This window comes from Wolffia australiana, chromosome 8, assembly GCF_029677425.1.
Source record: "Wolffia australiana isolate 7733 chromosome 8, ASM2967742v1".
NCBI lineage: Eukaryota > Viridiplantae > Streptophyta > Magnoliopsida > Alismatales > Araceae > Wolffia > Wolffia australiana.
In genome coordinates this window covers 2,939,739-2,954,303 of record NC_135842.1, presented here as the reverse complement: position 1 = coordinate 2,954,303, position 14,565 = coordinate 2,939,739, and the positions used below count along the sequence as shown (strand labels likewise).

General features: G+C 37.4%; 1 protein-coding gene across 1 annotated transcript; it reads left to right on the top strand.

The window, feature by feature from the left end:
• The first annotated feature begins 761 nt into the window (after positions 1–761).
• On the top strand, positions 762–2,280 carry LOC144706922 (expansin-A10-like). The gene is made up of 2 exons (XM_078580011.1): positions 762–1,029; positions 1,485–2,280. The coding sequence occupies exons 1-2, from the start codon at positions 897–899 to the stop codon at positions 2,099–2,101; spliced, it is 750 nt and encodes a 249-aa protein (XP_078436137.1). The 5' UTR covers positions 762–896; the 3' UTR covers positions 2,102–2,280.
• Positions 2,281–14,565: the final 12,285 nt, after the last annotated feature.

The window sequence follows — 14,565 nt, the reverse complement described above, 5'->3', positions numbered from 1 at the left end:
TGATCAGGCTTCATTGCACTTGAACAGCTTTGATAATTTGCATAAATCATGGATAGTTAGTCTTAATTAAGTGCAAACCAGTTTGATACGTGGCCCTTTTTGCAACTAGAAGAAAATAACGCCGACTAGATGTGGTCTCATTGATTAATTGCTTTCTTAAACACATTTCTTGATCATCTACCCGTATTTAACTAACGTTAACCACAATAGATTATCCCTAACTCTGCTCAAGCCAGACCACTACAAAACACTCTGAAGAAAAAAATGTAGGCAATTCATAAACAAGCCGCCCACCTCGACAAACCCATTCCTTCATGATCTCTCTGTATTTAATCAACATTAACCAGAACGGATTATCCCTAACTCTGCTCTAACAGATCTCCACAAATACTCAGAAGAAGAAAAAGGGACGTTAATTCATAATCAAGCCACCCACATCAACAAACCCATGATTCCCCTTAAATCAATCACTCGTCCACACTAATCTGCCAGTCTTACTGCGATTAGTCCTTAATTACAACAAGATCAGTGCCACCTCGCCATCACAGGCGTCCACATCAGCGGACAGTTGACACATGGCGGCCCCGCCGGTGCGCCGTCGTTCTCCGGCGCCGGTCGACATCGGCAACAGGCCAGCCACGAAGACAATCGCATGTGCTCCCAATTATAGAAAATTGCTTAAATATTTTCGTGGGACCCACCGTCCAGGCCCCCTTCCCCCGTTATAAAACCTACCGAGCTCCCCTCCACAACCCATCAGCGGCTTCTCTCTACAGCCCTTCATCTCTCTACATTTCTACATCTCTACATCTCTCTCTCTCTCTCTCTCTCTCTCTCTCTTACTGAGGAAAGAAGAAGGCAGAAACAAGCGAGATTCCTTCTCTACACATCCAGGAATGGCATCAGCGGCGGGCTTTGTACTCTGCGTTCTTCTCTTCGCGGCGGTTCTCCGTCCGAGCGCTGCCCAAGCCGGCTGGCAGAATGCTCACGCGACCTTCTACGGCGGCGGCGATGCCTCCGGCACAATGGGTACGTATTTCCCCTCTCCTTGGAGAAATAGATAGCGATATGCAGATGTGAGAGAAAGAGAGAGAGAGGAATGTATTACTAGATGGTGTGAGAGGTCGAGCCTTTTCTCTCTCTTACCTTCGCTAACCAGAGATAGAGAGGTAGGTAAATAGTGAGAGATGAAAAGAGGGATAGATAGATGGAGAGATATAGTGAGTGAGTGAGGGAGAGAGATAGATAGATGGGGAAGGAAAAAAGACGAAGAGGAAAAGAGCCTCCCGCCTCACTTCTCTAGAATACCGCGAGCCAAACAGATTTGTAGAGTTGTCGAGAGAGATATATATAGATGGAGAGAGTTGTAAATAGAGATAGAGAGATATAGAGAGTTGTAAAGAGAGATAGAGAGATATAGAGAGTTGTAAAGAGAGATAGAGATGTAGGAAGAAAACTGATCTAAATATTGGATAATGGCGCAGGTGGGGCATGCGGATACGGAAACCTATACAGCCAGGGCTATGGGACGAACACGGCGGCGCTAAGCACGGCGCTGTTCAACAACGGGCTGAGCTGCGGATCCTGCTACACGATCAAGTGCGCCGGCGACCCGAAATGGTGCTTACCCGGCACCATCACCGTCACGGCCACCAATTTCTGCCCGCCCAACCCTTCCATCCCCAGCGACAACGGCGGCTGGTGCAACCCCCCGCGCGAGCACTTCGACTTAGCCCAGCCCGCCTTCCTCAAAATCGCCCAGTACCGCGCCGGGATCGTACCCGTCGCCTACCAGCGCGTCCCCTGCGTGAAGTCCGGCGGAATCCGCTTCACCATCAACGGCCACAGCTTCTTTAACCTCGTTCTCGTCACCAACGTCGGAGGCGCTGGCGACGTCATAGCCGTTGCCTTGAAGACACCCACCTCCGACTGGCAGGCCCTCTCTCGCAACTGGGGCCAGAACTGGCAAAGCAACGCCAACCTCGGTAGCCAGAGCCTCTCCTTCAAGGTCACCACCAGCGACGGAAGGACGGTCGTCAGCTACGACGTCGCCCCGCGCGGCTGGTCCTTTGGCCAAACCTTCGAGGGCAACCAGTTCTAGCCGGTTCGGGCTGCGGCGCCACGTCTGGAGCCCGCCTGCATACACTTTAAACTGTTTTACTGATTTGTATTATTCATAGAGTGGGCGCCCTCGGCTAGCCCCTGCCGCCATTGGCAGGGCTCAAGCTGAAGGGGTGGTCTTTATTAGTATAAGAAGATTAAAGATATTCCTTAGGAAAACGCGTCATTGGAAAAAATCATACCTACAAAAATAAATAAAAAACCTTCAAATCTAAATTTTCTTCTCTCTACAATAGGAAACATGTAGAAGACAAAAGAAACCCAAGGAAAAAACAAATCATTAAACGTAGAATCATATAAAAACCCAAAAATCCAAACGCTCTACTCTCATGTATTTTATGTGACTAATATCAATGAAATAATACAAATCCATGCTATTACATCTTAAAACGATTTATTACGTTTTTTGAACGAAGTTAAAAAAATCTTGTATTTTACAGTATTTTAACATAATTTTCTGACATGAATTTCATGAATAAAGCAATTTACATGTCAGAAAATATTTATTTATATTATTTAAAGATTTTTAGGGGTTTATTATTTTCAGAATGATATTCTAATTTTTCTGGAATTTTGGGTGTTATATAAGAATTTTAAACAATAAATTCATAAAAAAATAATTTAAATTTAAATTTAACTAATTAATTTAAATTTAACTTTGACTTTCTTTGCTCCTAGAGGTGTGTGCGACGCTTGGAATCTGCCATACAGATCGAAGGAGACAAAATTGTATGGCTCACATTGCTCCAAATTCAAAGAATGATATCTATCGGTCGAAAAGGAGTTCTAACTGAAATTTTGATGGTACTTCCATCTTTCCCTCCTAAATGCATTTATAATCTTGGATCTATAAGTCAAACCCCCCATCATTGTAAAAAAGACACCTTTTTATTTTGTTCCAAATTATAATTAGTAGAGTTATTTGGTTATTCAAAATTCATCTGTGTTTGTTCTTATACTCCAAGAGCGAAGGATTGAATGAGTGACATTTGACGAGCATGAATTCGGGGTTTCTTAAACATGAATTTTGTACTAACATAAAAATAACTAAGTTATATGAATTGAATAAAGCACAACGGCGAGTTGACATCAAATACACAGAGAAATAGGGGTAATCTGATCAAATTCATCCCATTTTTGCGATAATTGTAGAGAACTGAATGATAAATTGTGGTCATAAGGGAGGATTGATGTGGAAATCACAAAGAAAACAGCAATATCTTTAAAATGAATACAAAATCTCACCAATCGGATCTAAATTGAAGGAGAAATTGAGAATTACAAATTCAGAAGAGCAATTATTCTCAAGGAGAGTTCAAGTATGAGAAATTATACCTAAATTCTAATAACTAAACCTAGTAATGTGTGGATTGGATTGAATTTAGAAGAACTCACCCGAATACGAGCGGAGAATGATCCATGGGTGCTGGATCAAGGGGACTCATCACCAATTTCTCTCTTGGAACTCCAAAATTCAAGCTGTTGTAAAATCTGGTCCTTTCTCGTGTTTTGGGCAATTGATCTCCATGTTTCTTGGAGGTTATTCATCCAAGATGTGTGGAAAACTGTTGGTGATCCTTAAAAAATCAAGAAAACTTGAGATAAATACTATTCAATGGAGAAAAAAAGACAAACCCGAGAAAATGTTGAGTTCGTGTTTTAGATTGTTTGTGGCCTCTCCTCTCCTAGCCATTGATAATATCTAAATGATCAACACGTTGATAACGCATAAATTATGAGCTTCAATACGGAAAGGTACACTTGTGAACGCATTAAGATTAATATAAATGCGTGTTATCAATTTTTAAATGATTAAACCTATTTCTAGAGTAATATTCTGGTCTTGGTGGATTAAATCAGATTTCAAATATTTTTTATGACATCGTACCCATAAAGAACATAGTCTTGCCATTTGGAATATATTTTGATGAATTTTATGGACTTATATTTATTTTCTAAGTTGTAATATATATTTGTTCTATGTTATGATTTTGCATTTATTTTACAATGATTTTATAATGCAATTTTTTGGCTTTCATATGCACCTACCATGTGTCACCATCCGGTTCATTGAATGACGACCAATAACGAGTTTCCGCAATGATTAGCTGCACTAATCATTGTGAAAAAGTACAATCATGGGATCACAAATTGCAATACCATAATCCACCAATCATTAGCTGACATTCTATGCACCTATTCTCTAGAGGTGACGTGGACCAAAGAAAAAAGAGACAATTTAAATCCCAATAACTGCAATTCGTAAACAGAGAAAAAGAAATAATAAAAAAGAACGATAAAAGTCAAAGTATCTAACAACTCCCGAAAGATGAGTTGATCGAGAAATCATTAAAATATCTGAAGATTGGACGGCTTTCCAAAAATGGAATCAGAGGAAGCATTAGTGAGGATGATGTGGAGAGATAATAATGAACTCAGATAGCTCCAAATTAAAAATGTGTTATATGATGATCCAAACGTCTAATTAAGATGAAATTTTCAGGGATACTTCATCTCCCCCCTTCTCTTTTCATCCATACCCTCTGATATATAAACAAAGGTGTGGATCACAATCAAAAGCGTCCTTAGACTTGCTTCCTACTCTTGTGGGCTGATTAAAATATAGTGAGTTTTTGAGATCCATCAAGTGTGTTCCTATTGTCCTGGGTGTGCAGGAAGAAGCAACAAAGAAGGGAGAAGCTTACCTGCACTCACAAATTGCCGTGTTCCTATCGGAACGTAAGGATTTATAATAAGCATCTTTGCCTTAAATTGTTCTTCCTCCACACCGTCAGTAGCTCAGTTCACTTTCACTATGGATCTCGCCATTGTATTACATCCATAGTTCTCAAAATCACGTCTTACCACCTTTACATCATTGGCTTACTGTTAACTTAGTGGTCAATTATCGTATTTGACTCATTCTCTGTCCCATTCTCACCACACTTTGCGTCATCGTTATTTCACTCTCACATTCACTCGCCCTTCTCAAACCTGAATTCTCACCATCAACTAACTTCTCTCGTAGTCTCAATATTGCTATTTCACCTTGCATTTTATTGTCACTTGATTTTGTATTTATCAATTATCTCTTATCATCTCAATAATCACCATATTAATAAAATTAAACCCTTAATCATCTTTCCCTATAGAGGTGATCTGTACTCGTCACTATCTAAGATTAATTAGGGAGTACAGAATTATATTTTTATTGAATAATCTAAAAAATATATATATATCATCGACGAATTAGAGACCTCAAAACACAGATTTTAGCATTGATTTTCATTGTACCAGCGATGGTAAAATCGTCATCATTTAACCCCACTCGACTACTTGTTGGTGCATATCCGCCATTATCTCCATCATGATCAGTGATCGTATTGCTTTCATTCACTCGACCTTACTGTCTACACTGCCACAAATCATCACCCGAACTGAAGAGCTGGCAAGGGGTGTAACTTCGAAATAATTAGAAAATTTTATATTCATTTTCGATTAAGTTAAATTATTTTTTCTTATTTTTTTTATATGAATTTAGGTTCAATTTCTAAAATAAATATTAAAAATTAGAGCTAATATACAATTATTTAATACTTTCTCTCTGTATATTTGACCTTTACTTGCCCAACTCTTCTAAGGAAACTTATAAATATTTTTTCATAAATCAAAAGCCTTAATGGAAAGACTGAAGATGAAATGGTGCCCTAAAATAGCTTTTCATGGTCCCATTGATCCTATGCCTTGATGTCCTTTTACTCTTCATTAAGTTTTTATGAAAACCTTTATAATGTAAGTACATTCTATTACATCTAATGAAAATCATATAAATGACTCTTCATCTATATACCAGCATATTAGCTAAATAATTTCTTATTGGCCAACCAGAAAAATGAGATTTACTTAATATATCTGATACATCAATTAACTAATTGTAGGTTAATTAACCCAATTTATAAGTCTAGCCCCCATAGGTAAGCTATTGATAACACCCTAAATTCGGTCTTTATCTCATGTTATTAGCACAATTTTATGCATTTAAAGAGCTTAAAATGGGGTTGTTATCATATATTTACATGAAAATAGTGTTTTTAAGTAATTTCTGATTTTTCCCTAATTTTCTGTTAATTATATGAATTTTAAAGGAATTATTGAAGCTCAAAATAACTATTTTTGAATGAAAATGGCATATTTAGTATTTTATTTTGACATTTATCAGCATGGGAATGAATCAGTGAATTTTCTAGAATTTTCTAGAATTATTTACAAATTTTTAGGATTTTTCTGAGATTTATTTGAAGAGGAAATGCATTTATTCTAAGAAAAAAAGGTATATTTATAGCAGAAAAAAAGTATTTTTACTATTTTCGAACTTTCAAGGGCCTTTTTGAGAACTTTCGGTGCAAAAAAACCCTGAAAACAGCTCTCAGTTGCCACTACAGGCGTAAAGATCTAATTTAAAATAGTTCAGGGTTTAATTGCAAATGTATTATTAATTGTTTTAATATTTCAGAGAAAAATGGAGGAGAGAGAATGCAAAAAGGGGTACATTTATAAATATTTTTGGGCGGCGTCCATTTGCAACTTCACGTTTTATTAAGGGGTTCGCTGAAAAAAAGGGAGAAAGGATAAGTCCGGTGTCGACGTGGAGCTATGAGGGCCGTTGGATGAGAATCCAACGGCGTCGCGCACACGTCAGCTGCAAGAGGTAAGTTCACCGCCCGCGCTGCGCGTACAATGCGCACGCACGGGCGGTGACGTGGCGAAGTAGAAGTGGACTGAGTAATGAATAAACGCACGTTACGTACGTATCGAAATGTATAAAAAACGCGCTTTTTTGAATTTTCGTTTGTTTTCTTATTTTTGCCAGGGGGGTACGTGGCGCAAGGAGAGAGAACCCGCCTGAGGAATTTGAAAAGTCGCCTCCAATAGACGGGCGACACATCAGCCTGCGGTTAAAAAAGATAAATTAATTAATAAATGAATTAATCCAATGGTTAACATTAGTTTAACTTCATTTATTCACAACTTTTGATCCAGAAGTCCGATTGAGATGATTTTTTTATGGATTTTTTCGTCTTGATCCCCTCTTTCTATCTGTATGAAGATTGAGCTTGTATTGATAGATATAGACTAATTAATCATTAAGGATAAATGGTCATTTGTTCCATTTTACCTAGGTATAAAAGCCGAATTTCAAGAAGGAGGGGGTCATTCTTGATGGTTCTCTATCACAGCTGCAAGACATTGAGGAGCCCCAGCCTGGATCAACCCTTTTGGTACTTTTTTCCCTTCATTGTATTTGAACTTTGATGCATTTTGAATGAAATTGGTTAAGTTGTTTGTTTCTTCTTCTCGATTCTAATCTGAACTTCTAAATCGCTTGGCTTGAGCGGCATGTACAAGCCCTGATTAGGATTGAGAGGAGAAATTGAGGGATTTACCCAGGCATTCAGTTGCATTACCAAAGAAAAACTCTAAAAAAATTTAGTTTTAATTCTTAGGAGATTGAATTACCCATTTCAGTTCTGAATTACCAAAGTTGCAAAAAATAAACCAAACTCAATTTAAAAATTCCCTTTTAACCTCTCTAATTCACCTCTTGGATCCTTTCTTTAGGATCAAAGAAGCCAATTTAGAGTCCATAATTCTTCTACTCATCTCACCTCTTCTACCCCCCTTTCTAAATTCTCATCTAATTAGGGTGACTTGATCCTCATTGAAGATTAAATTCACTCTAATTAGGATAAAACACCAAAAAGATCATCAAATTGAATTTCTTACTCGCTTCCCTTGGACGACACTCGTACTTATCACTATACATCTTAAGCAGAGTTTTTATAAATTTTATTGCTTAAGCCAAAATTCACAACGACAAGGGCTAAAAAATCATAATTTTTACCCCTATTTTCGGCTTATCAGCTATCATGGTGCATTAAGGAGTATAATTAACCCTTTAATCAAACATATTCATAAAAAATATTATGCATTTATAATTCATTGTGTCTATTCAAATCTTATATGCCTCACATCATAATCAACTATCAACTCCAATGTTCCTTATAGTTGTGAATAATGAAAATGGAAATCATCTCAAACTTCAGTTTCATATATTATTGATAGAGATATAAATGTCATGCAAGCCAATCATAAATTCCACATCTCATAAAATAATAGAGTCTGTTCATTATAATGAATACTATTTATGATGAAATAATGAGAGGAGTAAGTGAATTATGATGAAATCATAATAAAGCGAGGAATACTATTTAAACTTGTATTCTAAATATTAGTATTCAAATGATACTCAAGCAGGACATAAAAATATCTTGAGAAAGCTCAAACGATAAAAATGTATCATATTAACGATAATTTCACTCCATAATGTATCATATGACAATGTATCATATCAGATTAAAAAAAGAGCAAAAAGGTGATGAAATGGGATGAATGCTGAAATGATCAAAATGGACAATAATGCATGCCATTATGACACATAACCACACCTTTAAAATTAGCTCATGTCTAGTCCCTAGTCAATGGAAATGAATAAGTAATATACTAGAACCAAAAAATCCACCCGCACGCCCTTAATGATGCAATTTAATTGAAAGACGACCAATCCACCTGAAATCGATAGGGGCAAAGATACCACAATTCAGGAGTTTTTATGGACCAACCATGCAGGCTACCTGGAGGCATTGGGGTGAATCATCATCCTCAACCAAACCCAATGCATTTAGGGTAGAGGCATTCTCTCTTGGGTCACAGCCTTCAGGTCCAATCTTCCCTTCATTGCTCACCTATGCTGCAAAAGTAAGCCTTTGAAAGCGTTGGCCTCCCCCATATCTCTGTGTAGTCAACTCCAAAAGCAAGAATGAGGGGGACAATTCTACACGGTGCAAATAAACATGCTTATGGAAGACTAGCACATATAATGAACATCGAAATGCCAGTTTGAACCTTGGGTTTTTCACTTATTCGCATGGGAATTTCCCACCGATTATTTCAAAGAATTTACAATTTTCTAGTTGCTGGTTTCAGTGACATAAATACATGAATTTGGTCCATTATTCCAAAAGAAGAAAAAATAAAGGAATTAAGAAGATTGAGATAAGAGGATGTAACCTGAACGGGTTAGGAGACATAGACACAAGACAGATTCTCACCCAAGGCTTAGCTGACCCAACTCAATAGGAGGCAAACCAGTAGGTAAAGTAGAAGTTTGAAATCTCTAAAAGTGCTAAGTTCCCAGGGTTGTGGTTTACCAGTGTTAAGGTTTATGGCAAAGGAATACCTCACAAAGCCCATGTTGTTAAATCTGATTGTTTCTAGCTTGGTGCCATGCGACTCGCTGCTTCTTTGTCAGGTCGAATAATGGACTTGAGCGATCAAAAATATATACTCTATGATTTTTAACAGTTGCATTTTAGAGCCATGAGCTTCATGGCTTTCCAACTTTCGAGGCATATGAAGAGTAAGAATGCAATCTAGGTTAAAGAACTAGTGAAAATTTTAAAAGAAATTTAGAATTTGGGCAATTTTTATCTTATACCATGTATTTAACCTTTAAAGATTTTTTATGAGTTTTTCAAACCCATAACCCCCAACTTGATTATTTTATGCTTCTTTAAAAAACCTTTATGCATATAGAATCATGTAGATGATGGATGCATGCTAGGATGAGGACTGAAAATATCATGGAGAAAGGGGATAAAAAGATCTCAAAGCTTTATCAGTAATGTAACATTCATTCATCATTTGATGGCGTCTACAGTCTCCTGGTGTCTCTCATACTTCTACTTTTATTCCCTTAAAACGAAAATAAAAAATAAAACTAGAAAAGATAGGTAATCTGGTTGCCTCCCATAAAATGCTTAAGTTTTTGTCTTCAGCCACATGGTACTTGTTCACATCATGAAGCCAAGATTCACATAGAAAGGAAATAACTTTGCAGGTTCCTCCGAAGAATCCATGGTGACTGAGTGCGACCGAGTAATGAATTCTGCTCAGTGTATGATTTTATTAAATGTCCATTAACTATGAAATATTGGTTGATTATAGGGTCAGAAATAAGAACGACACCATTACGATAAAGTTCTCTGATAATATGCAGCCTCTTCTATGTGGAGCGCAATTTGGCTGAAAAACATTTGGGGCGCGACTTATAAAGCCAGATCTTATAAGTAAAATTTAATGTTTTTTATGTTAATGTGCTTGTCATGATAGGCCTTGTTTGTGGCGTTATAGATTTCTGCGTTCTCCTAGGCCTCATTACACAGCGCTTGAAGTTCTTGGAGCTAGAGAAGTTGTTTTCTTACTGTAGTATCCAAAGAAAGATTGAGTTTTTGCATCGCCTAGTTTGCGCGATGATCAAGCTCAACTACAAGATAGGATGCTTTGCCAAAGACAAGGTGGTAGGGTGAGATTCCAATTGGCATCTTGAATGCTGTTTGGTATGCCCATAATGCATAAAGGATTTAGCTGGTGTTATCCTTGAAATGGGTCTAATAATCTTCCTTAGTATGCTTTTTATCTCTCAGTTGCTCATTTCTACCTGTCCATTTGCTTGGGGCTGATACAGGGTCATGATATAATTGTGGGTGCCATAATATTTCAAGAGCAAAGAGAAGTTGGCATCGGTGAAGTGTGATCCACTATCGGTGATGATTTTCTCAAGACAACCAAAACTAGCAAAAAACTGTTGAGTGATTAATTTGATGACCACTTTATGATCATATGTCATTGTTGGCAGCGCTTCAACCCACTTTGACATATATTCTACCACCATTAATATGTATTCATTGCCTTTTGTCAGTGGAAATAGCCCCATAAAATTGATTCCCCATAAGTCAAAGATTTCCACTTCAAGGTTGGGCTGCGCAGCATTTCATTGTGTTTCAAAATATTAGTTGTCAATTGGCATTTGAGATATGCCATGCATAAGCTGTTTGGATACCTGAAGAGGGTCGGGCAGAAAAAGCCACCTTGGAGCACTTTTTCTCCGGCTATCCTTGTAGAAAAATGTTCGCCCCCATATGAAGGAATGACACATTTCTAGGACAACGTGATGTTCCTGTTCGGATAGGCAGCGTCAGATTACCTGGTCAAGTCCTATATTGAATTCATATGCTTTGTTGCAGATATAGTACTTCATGTCGTGATGGAATTTGTCCTTTTGCTAGGCCAACAAAAAAATTTGGAATAGCCTTGGCCACCAAATAGTTCACGATATGTACAAACCATGAAGCATTGCCCGACATTGTGAAAAGATGCTCATATGGAAATGATTCAGTGTTCCTTGCATCAGCACCACTATGAACACACAATAGATGGTCAACTACTGAATTTTTTATTCCTTTCCTATCCCTGATTTTGATATCAAATTCATGGAGTAGCAAACATCAAATAAGCCTGGATATTGCTTCTTTCTTGGTGAACAAGTACTTCAGTCCAGTATGATTTGTATATACTATGATCTTGCTCTGAAGAATGTAAGGACAAAATTTCTCCAAGGCAAAGCCTACGACTAGCAGCTCTTTCTTAGTTAGAGTATGTTTCAACTGAGTTTCAATGAAAGTGAAATAAGACATGGCCACAAACTTCTTATCCTGCATTTGGACAAAAGTTGCTCCAAACTACGTAGTTTGAAGCATCACACAAGATCTCAAATGGTTAATTCCAAATAGGGCACTATACGCTTGTGCCTCTACTAGTGATGATTTTAGCTTGCAAATGGCTTACTCCCTCTGTTGATAAATTTTCTTGGAATTCTGTGTCTTTGCATTGAAGGGAGGTCAATGGTTTGGAGATTTTTGCATAAATGTGAATAAACCTTAGGTAGAAGCCAAAATGGCTGATAAATCTTTGAAGATTTATTAATGAGCTCGGAATGGGGAGGTTATGAATAACCTCAATATCAACCTTATCTACCTCTATGCCCTTATTAGAGAGCACATGACAAAGGACTGCACCCATTCACATGTCCGACCTCTAGAAGTATCCAGACGATTAAGTTGCTCTTAGACCTTCACTTCTTCTTGTCCAAATCTTCTTGAAGTTCTTCAAGATCCTCTCACTATGATGACTATCTTCTTGGATGAGTGGATAAACCTCAAAAAGGAAGAAGGGGGGGGGCTGCCCAGCTCTTGCCCGACGAAGACGCCAATTGATGAACTCAAAATGAGAATACATTTACTACGTTGATGATAGAGTGACTCAATAGTAGTTTATAAATCTCTACTCATAAAATAATATGACTAGCTAGTGATGAGCAAGGGCCGTCTCCCCAGGAAATGGGTAATTAGGTTTAACTACTTGTTAAATTATGATTTACAAGGTATGATATGAGATATGTTAAAATAAGAGATTTTTATGTGATGAATATAATGTAGTGAGAGAGTGATAATAGTGATTTTATAAGAATGATAAAAATGATAATATGTGGAACAGGTAGGAGCACGTAGATAGATCAAATGGACATGGGAGAGTGACATAGATGAAGACCTGAAGTTGTGATGGATGTAGAAGATAAATAAGTAGAGTGCATATTAAAATGGAAGAATGAATGTGAGTTGATGTGGATGGATGATGGTAAAATAGAATGGTTGAACCAAAATAATAAATATGTAACTAATGTACGTGATGGAAGAATGGATAGCGAGTTATGTATAGAGAGGAGGATGCATGAGTAGATGCTTTAATGTTTTTATATGAGGCGAAGGCAAAAATTGAGATTGGAGATGGCTGTGTTAGGGGAGATGATGGAGGATGGTGATCAGCATAAGATGATGACGATAAAAATGTAGGTCTAATTAAATGGATGTGAAGGAGATAACTCAATGTAAGGAAAGAGACTAACCTTATAACCCTGTGTTCTGCAAGGATTCATGCATTTTCCTGATGCATATCAATGTCTCTTCACTAATTTTTTGGTCTTTACCAACACCTTAGACACCAAGAACACTCTTGATGAACCTTCAAAACTTCACTTTCTTTTAATCTGTATCTCTGGGAGAAAGTGAGCTTAAAGATCAGTTTTACAAAAATTTGAGGTTCTATTTATAGATCCAACCATTTGAATATAACATGTAGGAAAAAGATAGCTATGTTAAAAACTCCTAGATTGTCAAACATAGTGCTTTGATTTTGAATCATTCTCAGCCCTCATATTTTTCTCTCCTCCAAATTTTTCTCTCCTTTTGTTTTTCTCTCTTTTTCGGTTTCGGAAGATTAAAAAATTCAATCAGCCATTAAATAATTCATAAAAATGTTACAGATATATAGATTTGAATTTTAAAAAGGACAGTTACATAATATAATGCCCAAATATTAAAAAACAGTAGTACTATGATTGAAAAACTATGCTCTCTCATCTCGTGGGATCATAAAAATCATTAAAATAATTAAGAATTTATAAAATTAAAATATCGATCTAAAAATAAATTAAACATTTTACGCTTGGTATTAAGAATATATGTATTTAATTTCATGCAAATAAACATGCCAATATGGTTATATAAACCGACTCAGAATGTGTGTTATGCTCCTCTTATATTGATGGTAAATGATCCTATCCAGACCACTCAAGCAACTTCATGTGCTTCTCATTAAATCTAGGATAAGACTTGTTTAATCCTATGATTAGAGATTCATACACCATAGTTAAAACATTGTCATCAATCCATAAGATGTCCTTGGTGTCTCAAGTCAACTGATCACTTATACAACCATGACATAGATCAGAGTATTTGAAGTTTATGTATAATGCCATTCAGGTATCCAAATATATATATCAATCGATGCGATGTCCTTGGTGTCTCAAGTCAATCGATCACTTATACAACAATGACATGAATCCAATTAATTAAATTTTAGGTATAATACCATTCAGGTATTCACACACACACACCACACACACACACACACAAATGCACACACACACACATATATTAATTCAGTCGATTCTTTTAACATAGAGCACCCTCCATCTATCCTTAGTGTCTCCACACTAACAACCACATGATCAAGAATACTTGTCATATACAAGGATCAGACAGTGATGCCAGACGTCGTCAATACGTCGTCCGGTCGTCACCGAGGGTAGTGGCTCGATATCGAATAAGGATCTCTATCAGACAATGACGGGAAGAGTCATCTGATAATGACGATGAACAGATATGATAAATGACAGAAATGCGAAAGTACTAACTGTAGTACGTGCAAGTACCGATTCGTGGTTATGCCGTTCCAGGGATTCGATGGGGTCGCCTAGGGAAGGGTCAACCAGACCACCCGAACCTCGCCCGAGAGGGTCGAGGACGAATATGTCGCCGAACGGGAATATCCCGCTAATATGCTCACACGCGTCGGGCGAACTCAACTCTTACTGGACAGGTAAGACTCTCGAGCAGTTCATCGTTGTTTTCTCAGCTTGTCTCTCTC

Excerpts from the sequence above, each read along its gene's own strand:
- LOC144706922 (XM_078580011.1), top strand. The coding sequence starts at position 897 with ATGGCATCAGCGGCGGGCTTTGTACTCTGCGTTCTTCTCTTCGCGGCG. Across the intron at positions 1,030-1,484 it reads CGATGCCTCCGGCACAATGG|GTGGGGCATGCGGATACGGA; the intron begins GTACGTATTTCC and ends ATAATGGCGCAG.